We start from the raw sequence: 24,555 nt of genomic DNA, 5'->3' as shown, positions 1-24,555 counted from the left end.
TTTTTACTGTACATTTCTAAAAACAACACACTGTGTTTACTGGGGAAGACCCAGGAGTACATGTTGCTGGGAAAGCAAAATATTTTACAATCTTTGCTTGATGAAGGATTTCAACTGCTCAACAGTTCAGGCATTGGTGCTATGTGGACCTCCATACCATCACACATGCTGGCATTTGAACTGCATGCTGATAAAAAGCAGGATGTTCACTCTCCTCTTTACTCCAGAGAGTAGAAGTACTCCTGGATCATAGTGGTGGTGTGTGCATTTGTGTGGTTTTTGAACTTGCATTTGTAAATGCAGTCAGATATCACGTCCACAGACTCTTTCAGAACAAATCCTTAGCCCATGCAGTCTACTGCTGAATCACGTCTTGAAAATCATAGCCGGTCAATATCAGTTTTGAGCTTTTTCTATTATGTACAGAAATTTCTCCAGATATGTTAGTGATACTTATTTACTGTAGATTTTTTTTTTTTTTTTTTTTTTTTACAATCTCCTCCTTTTTTGGTAGATTTTCTGTCTGTGAAGCACTTTGTAATGTTAAAATAATATATATAAATATAAATTGGTTGTTTTTTATCATTAGTAGTAACAGTGGCCTGTGTTGCCTTGTGAGCTGAAAGGTATTTAAAATGAACACACTTCTCAAAATATACTAATGCTTCTCAGTTTTGAGATTACTATTAAAGCACTGTACCTGCCCAGCACTTAACTGTACACTGTTAGCTAGGAAAAAAATAGTTTAGATAAATAATTATGTGGCTGAATATCCAGATATTTGTAAGTGTTGGTGAAGACTAAGCCATATCTTTCACATGCACAAAATCACAACTTCAGATATGTACTAATGTTTCTCTGCATTTGTAAAATGTAATAACAGTAATAATTTGTCCAAAATTCACTATGGTAATATAATAAGCCAAAAAAAGCCTTTCTGCCTTCTTGTAGCCAAATATTGGTTAAATTCATTTGAAGTGTATATTAAGGAAAGAATAAAAAACCAAAATGAAACCCACAAACTAGCAGCAAAAGCTCTGATTGGCCAGTGTAAAAGCAGATTTGTCGGAAATAAATGAGTACATTTAATCTACTTGTAAAAGTTAAATGTGCCACTTCATTGATTGTTTATAACTGAACACTGTAAAAGATCAGTAAATCTGGGGTAAAGTAAACAATTTTAACTATGCCACATATTTTGTACCAGTCCTCTTTTTACTGCTCTCAGACAGGACGGAACGTGAGGGTGAGGTCAGCACTCCGGTGTGGGATGATGTAGCGCTCCTCCCTTAAGAGACGCAGCAGCAAATCCTGGGTGTCCTGGGGCCAACGGTAGATTCTGGTACTCTGAAGCCAGTTGGGTACATGGGTCTGTAAGAGAATATGAGGGGTAGCCGTGGGTTGGCATGCACAGTCAATGTACTTAATCCTCTGGATTCATGGGCCTTTTACCTGGACCCTAACTACCCTAATCTCTTTCCAGTTTATAGTCTACACAAAGCTGTAAACTATATTTGTCCTTTTCTTTTCAATCAGTTTTTTTTTGGAGTGTTATATTTCCTCACATAGGTTTTACTTGTGTTTCCAATGCAGGGGTGATGGTGAGTGGTTTATTAAAGGTTCAGTTCACCCAGATCACAAAGACACGTTTCCTGTGTTACTCCACATGATCTTTACTGGGCAGAGAGAAGTGAATGAGATATATTCATAGACACCCCCCCCCAATCATGTGTTGATCAGTCTTACCTTGACTGCATTGGGAAACATGACAGGAACCAGTCTGAAGTTCAGGCAGCCTTGCTGGATGTACTCATTTTGAATCTGTGCCGTTGTGAAAAGATAATCAGTGCTTAGAACTAAACAAAGGCTTCACTCATGAGTTAAACCAAAATATATTTTACTTTTCACCCAGCATTGACACAATTACACATTATGATTGATGCTCTGACAGAAAGCAGAAGAATTTGACTGCACTCTGCTCTGGCACACTAACACAGTGAGGAATCTGGGAGGAGCGGCTCTGTTTTCAGTTCCTGGGAGGTATTTCCTCATTCTTTCATGCAATTGACATATGAGAGGAGGGACTTTAATGATACAGAAAAGCCACAAGAGGGAGACATTGTGAGAAAATATTTGCTTGTCAGTTCCTAAGAGACCATTTACCTGGTTGTGGATGTACTTGGTGTGCAGGCCATGCTCATCGACTCCATCTCCTTCCACATCCGCTTTGTACTTGGGGCTGATAGCCACAATGATCAGCACTGATTTCTGTCAAAACAATCCTCATTGTCAATTTTTCAGCACAGCTGTGATAAGAGTTGAAGAATTGCCTAATCAAACTCAGCCGTCAGACTTACATCATTCAGAAAACGGTCCATCCATTGGTTGATACCCATGTTTCGGATTGAACTGTCAAACATGTCAAGCTGAGGAAAGGCAGAGCGAGTGAGAACATTTGAAGTGGAGTGAGCATCTGTGGGAAATCAAAGGCTGATGAATGAGTGGACTTACTGAGGGTATGAAGCCTTGGTCCACGAGAAATTTAACAAAAACGAACATTTCCTTGGCTATGTCCACTGAATATGTGATAAAAACTCTTCCTGTCAATGAGGGAGGGGAAAAACAGAAAACAAAAAAAACATCAGTCATTATCCCGAACAGAAGGGAAACATGAAACAGAAGGGAATTATGCATGCTTTGGCATATGGTGGGACTTACTGCACTCCTCGGGAAGACTGATGGTCCTCCTGATCTCCTTCGTGCCTGATCCTGCGCCTGCAAGGTCGGAGCAACCCACGCTGACCTCATGCATCACATCTAGAGGAGGCGTTGCATAGGGAGCCGCAGAACCACAGTGACCATTTAGAGCACCTTTAAGTTGGTGCCCATTTTGAGAGAGATTCCTGTCGAGGGAAATGATGAGAAATGACCACAGAGTGACTCACAACATACGGCATTGGGGAAAGTATTCTACTAGTGAACCAATGCTGGAAATAGTAGATCATAATGACAAACATTTTCTGGTGGGGTTGAGGCTCCTGGTGTCGACCTGCTGAGTAACCCGGGTCTTGATGACAATAATTATCGCGTCCGGGCGGGTTCGCTGGAGGGCAGCACGCGCACTGTTTCAGACAGCTTCCCTGCATTGGCATGGGGCCTGCAGACAGACACAGAGGAGCACACATAAGTTCCCCTTTCGGATGGTTTAGCAGAAATGAGATGCAGATCTGGAATGCAATAGCACATTTAGGTCATCGTAGTCTAAGGAGCTTGGAAAGAAAAGCGTCTGGACTTGAAAACCTTTCTGGACTTTGAAAACCTTGAAAACCTTTCACCTGTCATCCGAAAAGCTTCTTCAGTTCTAAATAGCACATTTACTGTTTGTTCTTGAGTGCTAAAACTATAGTTTGGTTGTAGGCACCAGTCATTTCAATCATTTATTCAGTGACATTCAATATCATATGTCAAATTTGTAGTCACAATATGACCAATTATAGCTTAATGCTAATGGAACTAGTTATCATTTGTTATGGGACACTCGATGTTTCCATTGAGATTTCTTAAATGTTATTGAGCGCCAGCCACAAAGTACAGATGTCTTAGTGGGGATGAGTTTGGTGTTTTAGTGTCCTATGACACAGTATCAACAAACAGGGCTGAGAAAGGAAACTAAAAGCTACGGTTCACCTGCTTGTCAGTCCCTATAGAATCCCATTTTAAAATGCAAAACATTTTTACAGCCTGTTACAAATGTGGTACAACAGTGCTGACGTCTGTGTGAATTTGTTTTCCTGCTCACCTGGTTGGATTATTTTTTTTTTTTCACAGGCCTAAAGTTGTGGGTGTGATTGTTTATGCTGAAAGGTTTCAGCAAACAGTAGAGAAACTGATGGATTACTTATTTTTTTGTTTTCCACATAAATCTGTGGACTCCAAACATATTAGCAAAAACTGAGACATTGTAAGGGATTAAGGTACAGATTATTTTTCCTTTAATTTGTAACCTCTTTTACTGTGTTCTGTGTAAATATTGGATAATTTTGAAGATCTACTTAAATGAAATAATCCAGTGGTAATTCACTGACATACTCACGTGGCATATGTGGAATTGGCATTTTAACATAGTTGATGCTGTTGAAGTCCGATTTGAGCGGTTGAGGAGGCTCCAAGTAGTCTGCATCGTCCACAGAGTGGCTCCAGTGCTGGCTTGAAGGGCCTATGGGGTGTTCCTTATACTGCACTTTCTGTCTTAGGCTAACATGCCAAAAATCTTCCGTGTATGGGGCCTTCACATGTCCTGAGAGTGGTGCTGCCGGGGAGTTAATGCGAAACTGGTGCTTATACTGGTTCTCAGGGAATTTACTCAAGCCCACTTGTTGTGCTGCCCGCTGTGGAGGCTCAAATCCATGGGCCTCTAGCCTTTTGATGGTCTCTGTGCGTGCGTTACACTGTTCACATGGGGGGAGCCGTTCCAAGTCCAGAGTCTCACCCATTTCAACAGGAATGCTATGATGGGGACAAGGCCCTGAAAGCAAGAAGGAAAAGATCAACAGGTTTTTACTCACTTCACTGAAAATGGCATTTTTGGCAAGCTGGGAGCTCTGTGTCTGTGTCTTCCTACCTTTAAAAGGGTCCATTTTTAAAAATGTTTTAACCAAGTAAAAGTCTCTTTGGCCTCTGTGGTGAAAATGAAAGCAGTGTTAAAATAATCTGTCGCAACATGGCACCTTAAAGACAGACACACACAAAAACACACACACACACACACACACACACACACACACACACACACACACAGCAAAACGCCCTACATAAAATCAACATGGCGGTTACAAACTGAGACTATAACCACAGGGAAAAGCATTACCTTTAATACGGCAAACTCTTCTCGGTAGAAGTATTCATGTGTTCTTTTATTTTTCACACTGAAACAAGTGAAAACGCAGGATCTCTACAGGTGGGTTGAAGCGTAACCTGATCGTGACAAACAAGTACAAAGGTCAGAATCATTCATCAAAAGCAATGCCAGGTATTTCTTTTTAAACAATAATTAAAAAAAACCCCCAAAAACATGTCAAAAGTTAACATGGTGTTTGACGTTACAAGTTCAAGAACAAAGCCAATGTGTTTTAACACCTACCTTTGCTTAAAGCTGCTCAGCCCCAGCACAAACCTGTTCTGTGGCAAACAGGAAACATTCCCACTGCTTGTTCCTTCCTGTCTTATGCAAATCTTGGAAGTCTCGTGACCCATTTATGCAAAAGGTGTGGAGTGTGAACTCCAGGGCTGCCAATCAGGTTGCTTCTTCAACCAGGTAGGCAGGCTGCATTCAACTGTTTTGTTGGAAAGGTGTCATGTTTTGTTTTCATCACACTTTGTGAAGCAATGAAATTGAAGCAGCAGGGGGGAAAAGGATACACAGGACTTGACAGGTAAAGAATATATTCTGCAGCGTGTATAAAACAGTACTGAACTGTGTTCTCAGTGGATTTTATACAAACAGTGACCCATTTTCAAGGCCATCAGACAAGAACATTTTTTGTTTCATAACTAGACATGATCCATATGACTCAGAATCCACAATGACACACCCAAGTCTGATTTTCCTTTTTTGTTTTATAAATAAACTTTATTGACAAAGGCCCACAGTCGGGCAAAAGGCTGTATATAATGGTGGTTTGAGCAAAATGCATACCAACACACAGATGTTTTTGTGTGGATGGGAAAAAATGCATGTAACTTCTGGGTCTGAAAAGAGAACTAGTTTAATATCTTAAACTTGCATTCTTTCGGATATTCAACACTGGTCATTCCTGTGCTTGGAAGAAGAAACCAAGAGGGTGTATCATTAAGCTAGATTACTAGGTTAGCAAGAAAGTCTTGTTTTAAGTTGTTTGTCATGAAAGTGGCTCTCTTTCTGCCTGACTAAAACATTGTGGTAATTTAACCAGAACAGGAGCAGGTTATGTTCAGGATTTCTTTTTACAATCGGCTGGACTTGCACATGATTTTTTTTTCTTTGCATAGTAGAATTTAAATTGTACCTCTGTACTGTACCTCACTGATATTGCAAATGAAGCACAGCTGTACAAATGTCACAATGTTGCTGGAATATTCATCTGGTGATGCAGAAAATGTGTAAATGTTTATATACTTGATTCTGATCTGCTGCTCTTTTACAGCACAGTTATTAGAATGCAGAACACACACAAAGAGCACCTGTCAATCAATAAAATTGATTTAACTTCTGCCAACAAACTAAATTTCCACATCGCCTTTATTAAGGTAAAGGCCAGTTTTAAAGTTTCAGAGCTCTACTGTGAACGATAGGCAGAATTCATAGGAATAATTTTGTATGGAAAAAGATCATATGACACAGCAAAGAAAGGCCGCCTCAACAGAGAAAGTTGCAGAAATTATAGTGTGATATCTCTCATCTCTGACTGGGGTTTTAGGTTTTGTCAAGTCAGCTTATACAAAGAAAGCCTGGTTTATTTCCTTTGTAGTACACCCTTCAGTTGTACAGAAGGTTGATTTTAAAGCAACAAGAGTGCCCAAAATCAACCTTCTGGGTTAATAATGTAACTTTATTAACCATTGACTGTTGGTGACGATGTTAGTAGATGTACTTTATATGTTGGCATCACAGACAGTAAAAAACATAGACGTAGGACCCCGGTTGGAAAAATTCAGACAATATGCAGTTCCTTAAACCTGCCTTCTGTCTGAAGTCCACCTGATGACAATAGCTGTGAATGCAAAAGGACTCCCAGTCCATGGAAAAATGGCTTTCTGATTTAGCAGGAAAGCGTTTTGAGAGATTAAGTTTATGGGCTCAATCACTCATTTTGGGTCATATTGAATACAAAATTAATTTTTTAAATCTCAGTCATAACATGTTTCAGAAATAGAGGCTTATCTGTGGCATTAATTCACAAAATATCTGTTTATCTGTTGGATTCATCTTTTTGAGACATATGTATAACTTCATAGCAATCAAGAAATTGTTGAGGTGTTTCAGAGTGGGACATCCATCTGTCCAATTTGGGCTTTTGCTGCAATCTAATATTGTTGTATATAGCGAGAGCCATGACACCAACATAGCTATTTTAATCTTTCTTTCAAGTCCTTGCACTTCATTTGACATTTTGACACCTTTTCAGAATTCGTCCCAAGTATCTGTTTTTGCAATATATTCTGTTAAACAAGTTTTTCATATACACCATCTGCATATAGGCTGATACTGTTCTACCTGTGTAAACCAACCAAACACATCATTCTGGCTTAGGTTAATATTGAATTTGATGAGTTTTCGGGGATACAGCCTATAAAATAGGTAAGTGTACCTTGATTCATGGCTTTTGTGTTAAAACTAGTTTAAAGAAGAACCTTCTATCTAGTTCTTTCTATTCTGTAGGTTTTAAACTGGTTAGCACCACAGACACAGGGTTGCTGGATGATGAAGCCTTATGATCCACCACTGAAAAAACTTTCATGGTAGTATTTGTGAGGACAGAGCCCAGTTCAAGTGCCTTCTCATTACAAGTCAGTACCTGGACCAGCTCTTGCCGGAAGCGGCGACTGACCATGCAGTAGAGTAGGAAGTTTGTGGTGGAGTTCAGGTTCTGCAGCATGTTAGCAATGTCTCCGGCAACGTTGATTGGAATGCTGTAGTCATTTCTATTAAAATTCTCATTATTGTACTTGGTCCTCAAGATGCAATACGTGACAAAACGAGGAAGGCTAAGCACAACAAAAGCCACAGAAACGGTTCCCAGCAGGAGAATGGTCCTCCTCAACATGCCCCTCGTGCTTTTACCCTGCATGACGCGACACTCCTCTTTAGTGAAGAGCTTACTGGCGTTGCACAAATGGTACCCAATGAGGTAATTGAAAATGATAACCAACACAATCGGAATTCCTCCTGAGAGGAATGTAGTTATCCACACTATAACAGTAGTGTAGGTCTCATTGCGGTATCGACATCTGGGCAATGTGATGTTCTCTCCATTCACTGTGAGGTTCACAGGTGTGACAATATTGATCCAAGCCAGAGGCACAGAGACCAGGTGGGATACCAGCACAATAGCTATGCAGGTAAGTTTAGTGACCCTAGTTTGGGACAAATGCTGTTTGACAGCCGTGCTGCGGAGGACCAAGTAACGCTCGATGGTGAACACCACCACAATCCAAGAGGAGCTGTAGAGTGATCCATACTGCAAAAATCCCAGAATGCTACACCACGGGTAAGAGTGCCAGAAGGGCTGCAGGGTCCAGAAGGTGAGAGTTAAGTCAATAAGAATTACCCACACCAAGTAGAAGATGTCAGCAATAGCTAGACAACTGAGGTAGATGATGGCTGTGCTGGACATCCCACAATTACGGAAACAGATCATGTAGAATGTGAAGAGGTTTCCTAGAACAAAAGACAGGAACACAGGCCAACACTCATTTATTGATCATTTGGTCAAAGATAAAAGCTAAAGCTAAGGATGCATATGATATTTTACACATCCACAAGTAGCAAAATTAATCTGATATCCAGTTTTCACATGTTTTTAACTTATGTTTTGTCTCCATAAACGCTATTCAGGAACTATTTAGGAAACTTGGATTTGGTAGCTAGCATACATCAGCTAGCTAATGTTGTTGGTAACAGAGTAGCTGTGTCCAAGTTCAGAGGCTACATCCTCCTGAAGCTGCATTTGTAGGCCGATTACATCACAATGGCGTGACGAAGGCTTGAAGACTCCGACAAATGCGACCGACAAATGCATCCTCCTTTTCCCAAAATTTGAAGGCTGGGTCAGGTGTATCCTTCATGGCCCAATCTACCCCAGAATTCACAGCACGAAGGCCGGGTCCTCTGAAAGTTGCAGCCTCTGAATTTGGACACAGCTGAATACTCCTAAAACCTCCTCTCTAGAGGTTTTAGGAGTATTGCTGACTCCTAAAACCTCTAGAGAGGATAATTGTTTTTGATATTCTTACTTTCAGAGATATCTTACTAAAAATCAATAGGTAGGCTATGTATCAAGATAACTTGATAAAAAAAACAAAACAAAACAAAAAACTACATTCTGTTTAAAGTGTAGAAAAGGTTTTTAGGTTAGCTTGGCATACAAGACTGCTATAAAACTGCTAGCCTTGCTGGATTGAAATAAATCAATAATAGTTATCTTTAAACTATTTATTTATGTTCAAAGATAGCCTAATGTTTGACACATTTCTGTTACAATGCAGATAGGACTTTTGAAACAATATTATTAAACCTAGTTGTTCTTTATTAATTAGCATAACCTGAATGCTAAGTATAGCTAAATATGCAATGTCACATTTCTATTTCTACTTAGTATATATGAAAAACATATTAAAACATCTTTAACCTCTAATCTTGTGGATTGTTATATTTTGATGTCCATTATTCCTGATAGATCGTGGAAAGCCAAACGCAATACAAACCTGGAATGCCGATGACACAAAGTAAAGGGTAGTAGATCTTCTGGATAGTAACAAAGACGGATAAAGTGGCTCCCTCCATTGTTTGCTCACATGCTAATACCTGCAATAAAACCACTGGATGTACAGTAAGACAAATAATGTTCAGGGTGTTGCATTGTGCAGCTTTTTAAGACCTACTTGGAAAATTTTAGGTGTAACTGTTAGGATGACATATTGTACATGATGACAACTGTTGAGTTTAAGGTGCTAAAAATAGATTTACATTTTGTAAGCTACTTTGTTGTAAAATAACTCTACATGAAAGCTGGCCCTGTGTTACATGAGAGACGTTAGGGATCCACTGTAATCTTGATGACATACAGAACCATACATATAGCTTTATTCTTTCATCGTTTTTACCTTTTTAGAAGTTTCAAAACTCTGTATGAATATAGCAGTCCTTACTATTAAATTGAATTAAATTAGACTTACCTAGTTCCTGCAGGATCTGATTGCTGTGCTCCTTTTAGCTGTAAAGTTGCCACATAAAGGGGAGTTTTTCCACAGAGATGCATCCCAGCTGGTTATGATTCCACAAAGACAATTCTATTGATAATATGAAGGAGAGATGGTGAGGCAGCTCCACCTGCTGCTCCAATAAGGCTTTGGGAGGGGGGAGTCACACCACCTGACATATTGTTGAAGGGAATTTTCCTACACAGTGGAAGCTCATTTCTGGCAGCACTTATATAACACACCTTTACAGACCAAATTAGGTTACTGACATGACCCCCCTCCCACTTGTGTTCTATGTGTTTTGAATGAAAAAGCTTCAAGCTAGAAAAATAGACAGAATTTATTTCTTCCTCACTCTGCAGGTTTGTGAAACCTTTTCATTGGACAGCTCCACTGAAATAGCAAGCAACTTAAAAAAAACAGTCCAGACGTTTTTCTTTCCAAGCTCCTTAGACTACGATGACCTGGATGACACACACACATTTACATCTCCTTTTTTGTCCTAATCCTTGCTTTTTGGAACATAACTTTTCCTTTGAGTTCCTTTGAGTATGTTGTCTCTCTAATTTTGAAAAACTTGAGAATACACACTTTAGGACATTATTGTGTGCTTTGCATATTACCACTGCAGTGCTGAGCTCAACTAAATTGCAAAATTTCAAGGCAGATTTTTCTTTTTAAAAAAAATGCGCCTCCCTCCTTTCGAATGTAGTATTGATTCTGCAGCTGGTGTCTGTCTAAAATGGTAGGTTGCACATTGATGGAACATCAAAGCTGCTCCCATTCCTCACTGGCAGCATTGACTTTTTAAGCTCTAAACTCTCGCAAAGTAAAATTAGCAAATTATTTTGGATGGCGGTGCTGCTCAACTTTAATTCCACTCACAAACAATCATACATTCAACCCACCATTATGTTATACAACACTGCGCAGGCTTCCTTCTGCCATTGCATCCTGTGACTGGGGTGGACAAACACTAGACTCTTCAGCTCATATATTCTGGAACTGCTCAAACATGTTTTGGACTAAGAGATTTCAGACCTTTTCAGAACTTCTAGCACAATTTTTGGGTAAAAGCATCCACACTAGAATTGTCAAATGATCAGTACACATTGGTCCGGTTATGTTACTCCAACAGCGGGAGAAGATTAAATTCTCACTGAGAGAAAATGTGAACCCTTTATTATTTTAACAAATCAAAATCTTTATCTGACCCGACATCTGTTTTTCCCCATTTTTCATTTCTGATAAGAAATGTTATAATATTTCTGTCCATATGTACCAAAAAACAAAACAAAAAACTAACAATAAGAAATGTATCAATTAAGTGAATTAGGCATTATTAATGTAACTAATTCTGTTTATTTTTCAACTTTATAATGACAGGGTAATGGAGTGTGTCAGTGGGCGGCAGGCAGGGGTTAAAACGGGATTTGGCAGGTGGGGAAACCCTAAGATCAGGTGTAGCTGTGTCATGGTCCCTGTGCCTCTTCGACTGGCTCATGTTGGCCACAGGTTTGTTCTGTTTTCTCTCTTGCTTGCCTGGGCAGAGCTCATTGTAGGCTCTCGCTCTTGGCCTACGCACCTGCGGTGATTACAACACCTGTTGCCGATCAGCTGGCGTTCCCTTTGCCTATTTAACGCTGCGGCACGGAGCAGTCGGCGCTGGAACGTTGAACCTCTCGTGTTCGTGCTCTCAGCTCTCCTTCTAAAAAGACTCTCTTGGTGTTATTTGGCGTGTTGAATGTAATCGAGCTCTCTGCGTTTAGTCTCCCCTTACCTGTGATCCCTGAGTGTGTCGGCATAAGTGGAAATTGGAGCGAGAGTGGCAGAGGAGAAGTGAGTGGGCGTGAGAAGAGGAGTGGCGGAGTTTGACTGAGTGAAGAGCGAGCGTGGATTCCCTCCCCCCATCCCCTGGAACCCTGGACCCCTGCCCCACTCACTGTATATAAAAAATCACTGTGGTTTCAGTCGTGTCAATAAATTGTCACGTTTTTTTGCTTGCCAGAACGCTGCCTGCGCTTGAATCCATCTGTTAGCCATGACAAGCTGTACAGTGTGATTAAAATAATTAGAAATAAGTCACATAACTTGTTTTATAAGGCTGTGATCAGGTGAGATGTGGTGCTACTCTAAAACTGCTTATTTGTGAATTTAGCCAATTAAATTCAACAAGATTTAAACAGATGTTTCGGAAGCTGTATGGCTGATTTATTTATTTTTTCAAAAAGTTAGCAAATCTCTTTACTGTACTCATACTAGCTGTCCTCTTCTGCCTTCAAATCCTACTGATCAATAAATCAAACAGCGGTGTACAAACGAAATGCTTTAGCTGAGTTTGGAAAATTAGCTGTCATGGAAAAGAAGGGATACCTTTCACATAGAAGACATATTGATTAGTCAAACATAGGCGCAATAATCATTAATGGCCGTTAATGGTAGTGTTACCAGTTGGTGAGCCAGAGACCTGCACTTTCCTTGCTGGAACACTGACTTTAATCCTACTTGACTTTTGAATGTGTCCCTGCTGCAACACACCTGAATAAAATTATTAGGTCATTAGCAAGACCATAGAACTTGACTGCATGCTGAGGTGGCAACCTCTAACCCTACTCAAGCACATTTAAAGAAATGTAAGTATATGTAAGTTTTTGAAAAAAATCTACTTCTAAAAGTACTTTTATTGCACCATGTTTATTCACTCATGAGCTGCTGTAACATAAATCAAATGGCTGAATTGCCACCTCAGCATGCAGTCAGGCTCTATAGATCTTTCTAATGACCTAATGAGTTTATTCAGGTCACGTGTGTTGCAGCAGGGACACATTCAAAAGTTTAAGGACCCCATCCCTCAAGGACTGGAGTTTGATACCTGTGACCTAGGGGAAGCATGTATAATGCAAACAGAACTGGTCCTACACGGAACCCTGTGGAACTCCAATATTAACCTTAGTGTGTGAATAAGACTCCCTATTTACATGAACAAACTGGAGTCTATTGGAGAGGGATATGATTCAAATCAGTGCGGCGCAGTACCTTTAATACCTGCGGCCTGCTCTAATCTCTGTAATAAAATATGGTCAACAGTATCGAACGGTACACCGAAGTCTAGGAGGACAAGCAAAGAGATAGGTCTATTTGTCACAGGTCATAAGAAGATAATTTTTAACCTTCTGAGTGATGAGTTCCTAAACCTGACTGAAACTCTTTAAATAAACCATTCCTCTGTTGCTGCTTTACAACAATTCTTCAAAGAATTATTGAGATAAAAGGAAGGTTGGAGACTGGCCTACAATTGGCTAAGACAGCTGGATCAAATCTTTTTAAGTAATGGTTTAATTACTGCCAGCTTAAAGCCCTGTAGGGGTACATATTAATGGTACATAGCCCATTAATAGAGACAGACTTATCATATTTAAGATTGACACATTATTTAATGGTAGGACTTCTTTGAGCAGTCTTGTAGGAATGGAATCTGAGAGACAGACTGGTTTGAAGTGATTACTGAAGTTATTCACTGCGTACCATCCAGAATCGTACGCAGTGAGGATGTAACACTATTAACCTGAAAATCAGCCATAGAGCAAAGCAGCTACCTAAACTAAACTCCCACGGTGTTGGCACATTTCATTGAAAAGGGATAACAGCGGGCGAATTATATCCTTAAACTTAGCTACAGCAATTTCAGAAAGACATCTACAGTAATGTAATGTATTTGCTACTGCCGTGTAATCCATGTTTTTAAGAAATTAGCCAACAAACGAGGGATTTCAGGGAATACTTTGAAATCTTTAGTTTTTATAGTATATGTCACAACAAGATCCAGAATAAGATTCCTCCTCCTGCTCTGCTGGTGTTAGCAACAGCAGCCTCCTGTGACAGTGAGGGCTTGTTACCAGTTGTGCTGGTACTAACATGTCAGTTAATTTGTCACATTGTGCTACATCTATTTTTAGTTTCTTTTTCTCTCTTTTCAGCTCCACCTTTTGACCACTTCAAGTTGTGTGAGTGCACAGGGAAAGTAGGTGAGGGCCTGGTTGCTCTGTGAGCATGCAGTTTCTCTTGGTTTCTCAGGTGGATGCACACATACATTTAAAACAGTGGCATTGGTCATAATAAGTGTCTTGGAAAGAGTGTAAAATGTTTATTGGTCTTTTCTGAGTTCCAAACGCCAAATCACTGAATTAACAAAACAAGTCATGTTAATAAAAAATGGAAATGAAAGATACAAAGGAGAGAAGTTAGCGACACTTAAAACCCATTTAGCTGTACAACTGAAAAATGAGGATTTACCAATGGCTGTGAAACCATCTGCTTTAAGACCAGACCAGACCAGAGCTGATTTCAATTCATTTTCAATGCGTTTCACATTCAGACTTCTGTCACATGAACTGGTCCAGAGCTCAACTGATCATATAGTCCAAATGTCTCTCGAAGGATCACTTAAAAGGGTTAAATAAAATCAAAGACTCAATATAATCGTGTCACTTAAACATAAAAGAAGAAGCAGCTCAGGAGGTAAGATGGTCCTGGTTCAGGTGCAGCCTGTTGATCCTGCAGGCTCGGGTGGAGGACGTGCAGGAGGAAAAATCCCACGATCTGTTTCAAAATGAAGATTCTCAATCAAAGACATTTATACTCTTAAATGAAAATCTTTCTTTTCTCCCAGCTACAAAATAACACACCAGTGGTATAAAGACAGAAACATTTCCACCCAAATGGCAATGAGGGATATGTCAAAATCCTTGTACGTTGCTGTGATTTACAAAAATGTGGCAGATCGTTTGTAAAAGAACCTGCAGCAGCAGCAGCCTAACTAGAAGCTTTTCTGACGGGAAGGCAAAAAAAAAGAAGAAAAAAGAGGTGGACTGTGTCATGCTCACCAGGAGAAACTTTTTGCAATAACACGTGTAACTGAAAAGTAGAGAATAAAGCAATGAATTCTCTTTTATAGGAAATGAGAAAAAAATATAGAGCCTTCCAATTCAATCTCTAGAAAATAATAGAGAAGCTACAGTATAATACACATACAGATTAACTGTGCCTGCTCAGGTACTTGACTTCCTTTTATCATTATTATTACTTTTGTGCAGAAGAAAATAAAATCTGAAACGGAAGCAGACAAACTAAAACAAGCTTTTCTTATTTACATTGAATACAAGGAACTGCATTAGCACAACCCCCAGTTAACACCGTCCATCAGCTTTGTTAACTATGGCATTTACAGAGTTCAGACGCTAGGGGGTGTGTCGGAGACTGAGGGCGGTGTCGTCAGGGAGTTTGTATTGGAACCCAAGTTGAGCTGAGGAAGCTGTACACATCCCTAACATAAAAAGGCCAGGCTGAAAAGGATCCAGAGTTTTTTTGTTTTTGTTTTGTTTTTTATATAGCACTGCTGTAGCCATTCGTGTCCAGGCCTCGAGCTGATCCCGAGAGAGAGAGAAGGAGAGAGAGAGAGACAGAGAGAGAAAGCAAGAACAGGGTGTGGGGGGTGGTAGCGGTGGGTTAGAGGTTGTCCCCGGGCTGGTACTGAGGCTCGGTGGCTGTGAAGTAGTCTTCCAAGAAGGCTTGCAAGTACTCAAAGGTGGGCCGCTCCTCTGCGTCCTTCTTCCAGCACTGTAGCATCAGCTCGTGCAGCGAAATGGGGCAGTCCTGTGGGCACGGCATCCTGTAGCCCCGCTCCACCTGCTCCAGCACCTCTCGGTTGTTCATACCTGAAAATTAAATGCAGGAAGCAGGTGAGAAAGAGCGCTCGGGAGCTCTGTGTGGGATCAATTCAAAAAATCAGTTCTTAACGTGCTGAATCTGCAAAGGCTGTTTAATGAAGATCTGTTTAATTAAAACCTCTACCCTGAAGAAGTGGGTACGGAAAGCAAAATCTACAAAATAATGTTACTAAAGTTTTGAAATAAACATGGCCTAGTCTGAACATGTCATGCATTGTCGGTCTTAAGTGCTGCTCAGTAACATTCAATATTCATTATTTACTGGCACTTATGCTTATGTTGGTTGTTGCTTTGGTCTCCCTACTGTGTTCTTCTCTTTTTGCTTATTTGTTTCAGCAGGTGATCAAACAGACACACAGCGGTGGATGGAAGCAGCTACAAAGTTTGCTTTTCTTCACGTTGGAGGTTGTTAATCAGGTGCTTTGATGAAGGATTCCTACCGCCTTTTTCTCAGTAAAGATTTGAATGTTGATTACAGGAATGGAGCTGGATGTTCTGGATGCTAGAAAACCCCTTTTTTAACTCCACCTGAGCTCACCATCTCTTTAATCGCTTTAATCTCATCTCTTCGCTCTTTGTAATCCCTCATTTTGTAATCAAGTTATTCGAGTTACTCAATGGATTGTTGCAGCCTTATATTGACCAATACAGAACAATGGGAACTGCACTTTGGTCTACCAGGTGTGTTTTTAAAGTGCTATATAAATAAATGATGATGAATGGGAAAGGACAAGGAACTTGTAGAGTTATACAAGTTGGGAAGGTCTTCTGGAGCCATTTCTAAACAAGTGCTGATTCAGGTCATCAGTTGAAACAACTGTACTCAAGTAAAAGTTATTCTGATGGGAGAACATTGGTTAAGTTGTTTAGGAACAACTTTTTGGCTCGAAACCTGCCAAAAACTGGAATCTGCTGGAACACAGTGTCATTGTCCTCAGTGCTTGACTAAAATTAGAAGTCAAATGCCTTCTGGAGAAAAGCTTTATGGTCAAATGGGACAAAGAATTGAACTAGTTGGCCACAATGACGAGAGATATTATTATAGTAGTAAAGATGAGGCAAAGGTGAACTCTGTAACAATGTCAAGCATGGTGGTGGTAGCGTCATGCTCTTGGGATGTTGTGCTGCTAGAGGCTAGTGGCTAGTGGTACATTGCACAAAATGAACGGAATAATGGAGGCAGGACTACCTCCAAATTCTCCAAATTCATGGCAAAGTAACAACCAGAAAGTTGAAACTGTGTTCTAACACAGAGGCCTTCCCAACACACCAACCTCATGCCTATTAAAATTTGTGGACTATGCTTCATGCCAACCTACTTAAATGAACAGTCAAATATCCAGTCTGAATTATGCTAGAAGCTTGTTGTTGGCTCCCAAAAGCGTTGAAGTGAAACTTGCCACGAGACATTTAACCAAATTTTACTGATGTTGTATAATTTTGACCGTGTTGAGATCAGAGAAAATTCAATATAAATTCAAAAGATGTCTTTTCCCTTCTTAAAAACAGCTGAATTCTAAGGGGTCTCTTTCCAGATGATCTGAGAAACCTTCCAGTTTTTAACTGAATCTGGCAATAATCTTCATCTCAAGTGTCTCCTGGGTAGGACAGTTCTCTTTCTTGAGTCCACTTTTCTGCTATCGTGTCCACTACCTTATAAAGCTGTTAAGGTGCTGCTTTTCCCTCAGCTCACTTGCAAAGCTAACCTTCCTCACCTTCTCTCTACAGCAGAACCAGCCCACCAGTACCATCTGGTCAAACATGTGTTGCCCCTCCCTGCATGGAGCTGTATTGAGAGTACACCCCAGCCTCTCCCACTCTATTTCTTTTTCTTTCTGTGTAAAATGTATCTTGTCCCACAGGGCAGCAGAAGTAATTAAGGGTTAGCTCATATTCTGGCAGGGAAATGAAGGTTACCCAAGCGTAAAGGAACCTTTTAATCCCATAAACAGCAGCAGGAGCTGCCTGTTGTGATAGCTGTGTGTACTTTGGTAACTGCTCAGTGTTTCGCAGTTCCCCCTTATCGAGCCCCTTAATCAGTGTAGACTGAGCGGCTCAAAGTGAAAGCAGCTGAGCGAGCCGAGCTTAGCATCTACTGCACCGTTTGACCCTTCCCCTTCCTTACCTGGGTAAGGCACCCGACCCTTGGTGACCAGCTCCGTCAGCAGGATGCCGAACGACCACACGTCTGACTTGATGGTAAACTTCCCGTACAACGCGGCCTCTGGGGCGGTCCACTTGATGGGAAACTTTGCACCTGAAGGAGAGCAGTGAGACCACATTAGCATTAACGAGGAGAGCAAGTCTGCACTTCAGGTTCATTCAGTTTAACATGATCCTTTTTTCTGTTATACTGGGCCTTCACAGTCCCTTGTCATCTTAAACTAGCTTGATGAATTTATCTTAAAAAAAAAATCTCTCTCTATCTATCTATCTATCTATCTATCTATCTATCTATCTATCTATCTATCTATCTATCTATCTATCATATATGTGGTGGTCTTTCTCTGTTAAGTTAGAGCTTTCACCATGCTGGCAGGGTGGACAATGCAGAAAAATGTACAGAAAAATTTACAGATACCAGCAGTACAGCTTGTAAAAAAAATTACAGGATAAAAAGGAATATTGACATTTTCTCTTAGGTTCCCCTTCACACCCTGTCATTGATTGTAACTGATTAAACTTTAAAAGTGCTTCCTGGGAAAAGTCAGGAAGGAAATTAGAGACCAGAGGTTAAACATCAGAAGTCTAACTTTTAAAAATGAAGTGAAGCATCTAGCAGAGAGCAAAGAACATGTGTGCAAGAAAATGACTTCATTTGTCACAGGGAGGAAAGAAATTACAACATAATGACAGTATCTGCTGAGCACATAGAAATGGCATGAACAGCTGCTGTGAGCTTCAACTAACCAGCTGGGAGATGACGATATTTACAGTATGCTGACTGCTGACACGTACGTTTGTTATAAACGGTAAGACTCCGGTAAGAGTGGGGGGGGGGGGGGGGGGGGGGGCTCTGTATTTACGTGCATGAAAGCTGGTGCAACAACGGGGCAATTATAAACACTGCTCCCCGAACCTCGAGTACATGTCAGTAAGATGCCGGCCTTTTTTTCTACCGAGAGAGCTAACAGTAGTGATCATCACGGCTGTGTACATTCCACCCGATGCCAACGTAAACACGGCGCTCTCTATCCTGCTGAACACCATTAACGAACAGCAGCGGGCCCACCCGGACGGTGTTCACATAATTGCAGGTGACTTTAATAAGGCCAACATAAAGACTGTACTCCCAAAGTTCTATCAGCATGTCAAATGTCCCACCAGAGGAGAAAACACTCTAGATCATGTTTACTCCAACATCAAGCATGCATATAGAGCCATACCCCTCCCCCACCTCAGTCAGTCTGACCACCTCTCCCTCCTGCTCTCCCCAGCCTACACCCCCCTCAGACGCAGTGCCAGGCCCACCACAAAGACTGTTACAACCTGGCCTGAAAATGCTCTCTCCAAACTACAGGACTGCTTCACAGAGACAGACTGGGACATATTTGAACACCAGGACCTGGAAACTTTCACAGGATCAGTACTGGACTACATCAAGTTCTGTACTGCAAATGTGACTGTGGACAAAAGCATTCGGGTTTTCCCAAACCAAAAACCCTGGATGACCAGCGAGGTCCGCTCACTCCTCAAAGCCCGCGATGCCGCCTTCAGGTCAGGTGACAGAGCTCTGTACAGGGCTGCTCGAGCTGACCAGAAAAGGGGGATTAAAAAAGCCAAGTCAGACCACAAAAGAAACATTGAGTCCCACCTGTCCAGCAACAACACACGGGAGGTGTGGCAGGGAATGCAAGACATCATCAACCACAGAGGCAGCACTGCGAAAACAGAAAACCTGAGTGTGCAGCTGGCAGAGGAAATAAACAGCTTCTTCGCCCGCTTTGAAACACCACAACAGCAGCACTCATCTGCCTCAGCCCTGCTCCCATCCTCATCCTCACCCTCACCTGGTTCCTGCACTGCTCCACTCACTGTAACGGAGCACGATGTCAGACGTGTGCTCCTAGCAGTGGACCCCAGGAAGGCGGCCGGTCCAGACGGAGTACCTGGCAAGGTACTAAGAGCATGCGCACACCAGCTCACCCTCATCTTCACCAGACTCTTCAACCTCTCACTGGATCAGGCAGCCATCCCATCCTGTCTAAAATCAGCCACAATCATCCCAGTGCCGAAGAAGTCTCCCATCTCCAGCCTGAATGATTACCACCCTGTGGCCCTCACACCGGTAATCATGAAATGCTTTGAGAGACTAGTCCTTCAGCACATCAAGGATTACCTCCCCCCAGAATTCGACCACCACCAGTTTGCATACCGCAGCCCTCCACGCTGTGCTGAGTCACCTAGAGCAACGGCAGAGCTACGTCCGAATGCTCTTCGTGGACTACAGCTCAGCCTTTAATACAATCATCCCGGACAACCTCATCACCAAACTGGTCACTCTTGGTCTCCCTCCTCTCACATGTGCCTGGATAAAGGACTTTCTCACAAACCGGCCCCAGACTGTAAGACTCGGCCCTCATCTCTCCTCCACTCGCACACTGAGGAGCACCAGCTCCCCACAGGGCTGTGTGCTGAGCCCCCTCCTGTATTCTCTCTACACCCACGACTGCAGTTCGACCCACAACAACACTCTCATCATCAAGTTTGCTGATGACACCACGGTAGTCGGACTCATCTCAAAGGGAGACGAGGCAGCACTACAGAGAGGAAGTCCTGAAGCTGGCAGCATAGTGTTCAGAAAACAATCTGACACTGAACACTAAGAAAACCAAAGAGCTCATTGTTGACTTCAGGAGACACAGCACTGACTTAGCCCCCAATTACATCAACGGGGAGTGTGTGGAGAGGGTCCACACCTTCCGGTTCCTTGGTGTCCTTATCTCTGCTGACATCTCCTGGACAGACAACATCTCAGCAGTCGTCAAGAAGGCCCAACAGCGGCTGCACTTCCTGAGAGTCCTCAGGATGTACAAGCTGAACTCCAACCTGCTGCTGACCTTCTACCGCTTGTCCATTGAGAGCCTGCTAACCTACTGCATCACGGTATGGTACGGCAGCTGCACCAAGGCGGATAGAGTGAGGCTTCAGAGTGTGGTCAAGACAGCACAAAAGATCATCGGCTGCCCTCTCCCCTCCCTGATGGACATTTATTCCTCGCGCTACCTCAGCAGAGCAGCAAACATTATCAAGGACAGCTCCCACCCTGGTTTCAACATGTTCAGCCTGCTTCCCTCAGGGAAGCGCTACAGGTGCATCAGCACAAAAACCCACAGACTCAAAAACAGTTTCTTCCCCAAAGCCATAACCACCCTGAACTCACACATGCACCGATAACACAGCCCCCCCCCCCAATTTTCTTTTTCTTCCCACTTCCTCTATGGACCACCACTGTGCAATACCAATTCTATGTGCAATAACCCAACTGTATATACACAACACTATTTATTACATATTACTTTTTTTTTTAAAACCGGCTTGTATATTTGTACATTTTATATATTTATATCTTTTTCCCTCTGTTAATACTGTCCATATGTATATAGCGCTGCAGAACTGTACCCCCCCCCAGCATGTTTGCACTGAGTAGGAGATGCTCTGTATCTCATTGTACAACTGTATAGTGACAATAAAGGCGTTCTATTCTATTCTATTCTATTCTATTAATCTAACATGACCCATAATTCTGCATGAAACTGTCTTTCTGGACATTTAAAGTTCAAATGTCGAAGAAAATGTTTCTTTGTTGAATTAAAAGGATTAAACTGAAAAATGACTTTATGAGGTCACAGTGACATCTGACAAATATCTTCTCAGTTCATCGTTGAGTGCAGATTTTCAGCTTTAATTCAAGAGGTTTAACTGACAAACACTTCCATAACCAGGCGAGGGTTGTTTCCTTTTTATTTCATGACAAATGAAACTTAGATTATATCTGAAGCTGATTCAAAGTGTTGAACTTTAGAAGCTGCAAAATCAACAATCTGATTGGTTTTAAACAGAGGACACTTTTGAGGAGGCAGGTGTATCACTGCTAAAGTCTGCAATCAAGAAATGTCTCCATGAATGTAAATACGGGTGGTTTACAACACTGTGCAAACCACTAATGCACTCAAGAACAGAAAATATGAAGAGAGAAAGAGCTTCTGAATATGTGATTGTGTTACAGAGTGTTATGGCATGTATGGCCTTATGTTATACTTGTGGTATCAATTTGAAAATCTTATGTTGCTTCTTTCTGGAGTAATTATCTTACTATATTGTTATTTATTAGGCAAATCACAGACTGAAACAACTAATGCAGTGTTTTAGTTTTTGGTGTCTCAGATTCAGTTTCTTACGAATGATCTTCAGTCTTAGTTTGCTTACTGTTCAGATTTTCACCTTTGTGTATTCCCTCAGTGTTTCCTGGCTTTTCCGTCTGTGTCAGATTGCCTATGTTTAGTTTAGCTCTGTGTCTGTGTGCACCTCACTCCTTGTTTGATTTTGGTAGCATCTGTCTCTTGTGTATTGTGTTTAGATTTACTTCCCGCAGCTGTGTCTCATTCCCCATTAGCCCTTAGTGTGTCTGAGTGTATTTAAAGCCTTGTTTCTTTGTACGAAGGCGTTCACAGCTTTGAATTTAGTCTCTTCCCCTGTAATCACCACTGTGTGCTTCTTGTTGGCTGTCAGTTTTCTTGTGAATACTCGGCTGTGGTGTTTTCCTTGTGTTCACTATTGAGCACGAGTGATGAATTTTATAGTGAATTTCAATTTTTACATCCTAATTTGAGCCAGCACACAGAAATGAATTAAGCATAGCATTTTCATGTTCAGGATTGTAAGTAAATACCTGTATTTACTTTGTCATCTTAACCATAAAATTGGATTAACTATTACAGTTAATTACCAGCACTGTTAATTTAGGGCAGCAGTGGCATAAACCACACATTAAGTGATGGTTTAATAAATGTGGCAACACAGTCTTTCAATCATTTCTGTGAACTCTTAGACAGAATAAAACTGTATATTCTTGACCCTTTATATAATTTTAACTGTATGTTGGTTTCAGAAAAATCTATTATTGGTGGTGGAGGCGTTGACCCTGAGACAGACTGGCGATCTGTCCAGGTTGTACCCCATCTCTCGCCTACAGTAGCTGGAATAGGCTCCACTTCGTCCATGACCCTGAATTGGGTAAGCGGATGACAATGGATTGATGGATGAAATGACAATTAGCTCAGAAAAAGCTCTGTGGATATTTATTTATACTTCCAGAATGTACAAATATGTCTTCTCCAAATCAGGGAACAGCTAACACAGCCTGATATCTGAATATCTCAAAGGCTTCAAGGGTCAATAGTGAAGTAACATGATGTCCAGTTTAAAATCTCTCTGTGTCTCTGAGGCAGGGAGTATCTTCCCTCAATGTCTGTGTTAATGAGAAAAATATTTGGAGCTGACTGGTTGTGTTGGCTAGTCATTTTCTTGTGGGTGTAATGCAAAGCTTGCAACCCCCAGAGAGAATTTCCTCCATGATCTAATGCAGTCAGGCAGCATGTGAGTTTGTGTGAGTGGGAGCATTAAGTATGTGCATTTAACATCGTGTCTGAGTAAGTTGGGAAGGAGTTAGAAGTCCTACCTTGCCGAGCCGTGTATTCGTTGTCTTCGATGAGCCTTGCCAGGCCAAAGTCGGCGATCTTGCACACCAGGTTGTCGCCGACCAGGATGTTGGCAGAGCGTAGGTCTCTGTGGATGTAGTTCATCCTCTCGATGTAGGCCATACCTGCTGCCACCTTGGGAACAGCACAGAAGGCAACAATAGCTAAAGAAATTTCTGACTCAATTGTGAGTTGCTCTCACTTCATGAGAATAAATTTAATAGCATCTATATCTATTTATCTATATCTATATCTGTGCTGATGGTACACAGCAAAAACTCCAGTGTTAATTTAACACTGGAGTTTTTGCTGTGTAGGTAAAGCTTGTGTTTTGATAGGGCAGCCCTCAGTAAGATATGTCATTGCAGTTTGGATTGGTTTGATTCAACTTCTCTCTTGATGACTCTCTTTTTGCTAAAGATTTGGGTAAAATAAAATAAAATTGACAATGGAGGCCCTCAGGTTACCTCTTAATGAAGTCCTCTAATCGCATGATTAGCGCAATCATAAAGTTGCTGTTTTGAAGTGTAGAATCATATTTTATAAAGAAAAAAAAACCTGTAGAATTACTGGCACAAGTTCTGGGGTTGAAAAAGTAAGCCAATGCAGAAGTGCAGTTTCTGGAGTGGCCACTAGAGGCGGACTCCAAAAGCCTTTAGTTGTTCTAAAATGCTGCAGCAAGAATCCTAACAGAGAATACTAGAGAGAGTGTATTTCTCCTGTACTGGCTTCTCTTCATTGGATCCCTTTTAAATCCAGAATCTATTTTAAATTTCTTCTAATCACATATAATGTCTTGAATAATCAGGCCCCATCTTAGCTTAAAAGACTTCATAGTACCGCATCACCCCACTAGAGCACTTCACTCTCAGACTGCAGGCTTACTTTTGTTCCTAGAGTATTTAAAAGTAGAATGGGACTCCAGGCCCCTCTTCTGTGGAACCAGCTTCCAGTTTGGATTCGGGAGACAGACACTATATCTACTTTTAAGATTAGGCTTCAAACTTTCCTTTTTGATAAAGCATATAGTTAGGGCTGGATCAGGTGACCCTGAATCCTCCCTTAGTTGTGCTGCAATAGGTGTAGGCTGCTGGGGGATCTTTTAGTATTTCTTTTGAGTATTTCTTCTTCAGTCACCTTTTTCACTCACTATGTGTTAATAGACCTCTCTG

At 41.3% G+C, this 24,555-nt stretch overlaps 3 protein-coding genes and 1 long non-coding RNA gene across 10 annotated transcripts in view; 1 reads left to right on the top strand and 3 right to left on the bottom strand.

Annotated features, from left to right (window-relative positions):
- Positions 1-5,218, bottom strand: part of LOC100691667 (uncharacterized) — a 5,236-nt gene extending 18 nt beyond the window's left edge. Inside the window, exons 1-11 of the mRNA XM_003452989.5 lie at positions 5,141-5,218; positions 4,868-4,974; positions 4,622-4,677; positions 4,094-4,525; positions 3,016-3,157; positions 2,719-2,903; positions 2,512-2,600; positions 2,358-2,426; positions 2,164-2,268; positions 1,747-1,821; positions 1-1,371 (exon numbers count right to left, since the gene is read on the bottom strand). The exon at positions 1-1,371 is cut by the window's left edge and continues 18 nt beyond it. Of these exons, the coding sequence (XP_003453037.2) occupies positions 1,225-1,371; positions 1,747-1,821; positions 2,164-2,268; positions 2,358-2,426; positions 2,512-2,600; positions 2,719-2,903; positions 3,016-3,157; positions 4,094-4,525; positions 4,622-4,637 (1,260 nt within the window). The 5' untranslated portion in view covers positions 4,638-4,677; positions 4,868-4,974; positions 5,141-5,218 and the 3' untranslated portion in view covers positions 1-1,224. The remainder of the gene's footprint in view (positions 1,372-1,746; positions 1,822-2,163; positions 2,269-2,357; positions 2,427-2,511; positions 2,601-2,718; positions 2,904-3,015; positions 3,158-4,093; positions 4,526-4,621; positions 4,678-4,867; positions 4,975-5,140) is intronic.
- A 175-nt stretch (positions 5,219-5,393) lies between these two features.
- Positions 5,394-12,157, bottom strand: LOC102078760 (probable G-protein coupled receptor 139). Of its 2 annotated transcripts, XM_019345591.2 has the most exons (5): positions 11,738-12,157; positions 11,543-11,665; positions 9,934-10,047; positions 9,463-9,562; positions 5,394-8,416 (listed from the first exon to the last, which is right to left on the bottom strand). In XM_019345591.2, the coding sequence occupies exons 4-5, from the start codon at positions 9,539-9,541 to the stop codon at positions 7,407-7,409; spliced, it is 1,089 nt and encodes a 362-aa protein (XP_019201136.1). In that variant the 5' UTR covers positions 9,542-9,562; positions 9,934-10,047; positions 11,543-11,665; positions 11,738-12,157; the 3' UTR covers positions 5,394-7,406. The 2 variants fall into 2 exon arrangements, with proteins under 2 accessions (XP_019201136.1, XP_019201135.1); XM_019345590.2 differs by having other exon boundaries at positions 9,463-9,576; positions 11,543-12,157.
- Positions 12,158-12,533: 376 nt separating this feature from the next.
- LOC112842398 (uncharacterized) lies at positions 12,534-17,797 on the top strand. 2 transcript variants are annotated; one of them, XR_003214149.1, is made up of 3 exons: positions 12,534-12,590; positions 13,935-13,982; positions 16,023-17,797. It is a non-coding gene; the product is annotated as an uncharacterized LOC112842398 (long non-coding RNA). The 2 variants fall into 2 exon arrangements; XR_003214148.1 differs by having other exon boundaries at positions 16,020-17,797.
- The window catches only part of fynb (FYN proto-oncogene, Src family tyrosine kinase b), a 79,007-nt gene continuing 68,538 nt past the window's right edge, over positions 14,087-24,555 (bottom strand). For all 5 annotated transcript variants that reach the window (XM_025898807.1, XM_005457926.4, XM_003452986.5 and 2 more), the window contains 3 exons: positions 23,365-23,518; positions 17,809-17,940; positions 14,087-15,671 (listed from right to left, as the gene is read on the bottom strand). In XM_025898807.1, coding sequence (XP_025754592.1) covers positions 15,463-15,671; positions 17,809-17,940; positions 23,365-23,518 — 495 coding nt within the window. In that variant the 3' untranslated portion in view covers positions 14,087-15,462. The remainder of the gene's footprint in view (positions 15,672-17,808; positions 17,941-23,364; positions 23,519-24,555) is intronic.

The sequence above is a fragment of the Oreochromis niloticus genome, linkage group LG15 (assembly GCF_001858045.2).
Source record: "Oreochromis niloticus isolate F11D_XX linkage group LG15, O_niloticus_UMD_NMBU, whole genome shotgun sequence".
Lineage (NCBI taxonomy): Eukaryota > Metazoa > Chordata > Actinopteri > Cichliformes > Cichlidae > Oreochromis > Oreochromis niloticus.
The sequence above is the reverse complement of the archived record's forward strand: the minus strand, read 5'-3'. Positions and strand labels throughout refer to the sequence as shown.

Bases quoted from the DNA above. Each gene is read 5' to 3' on its own strand.
- LOC102078760 (XM_019345590.2), bottom strand. From the start codon at position 9,541: ATGGAGGGAGCCACTTTATCCGTCTTTGTTACTATCCAGAAGATCTAC. The intron at 8,417-9,462 runs GTTTGTATTGCG...CTTTTGTTCTAG, and splicing joins TTGTGTCATCGGCATTCCAG to GAAACCTCTTCACATTCTAC.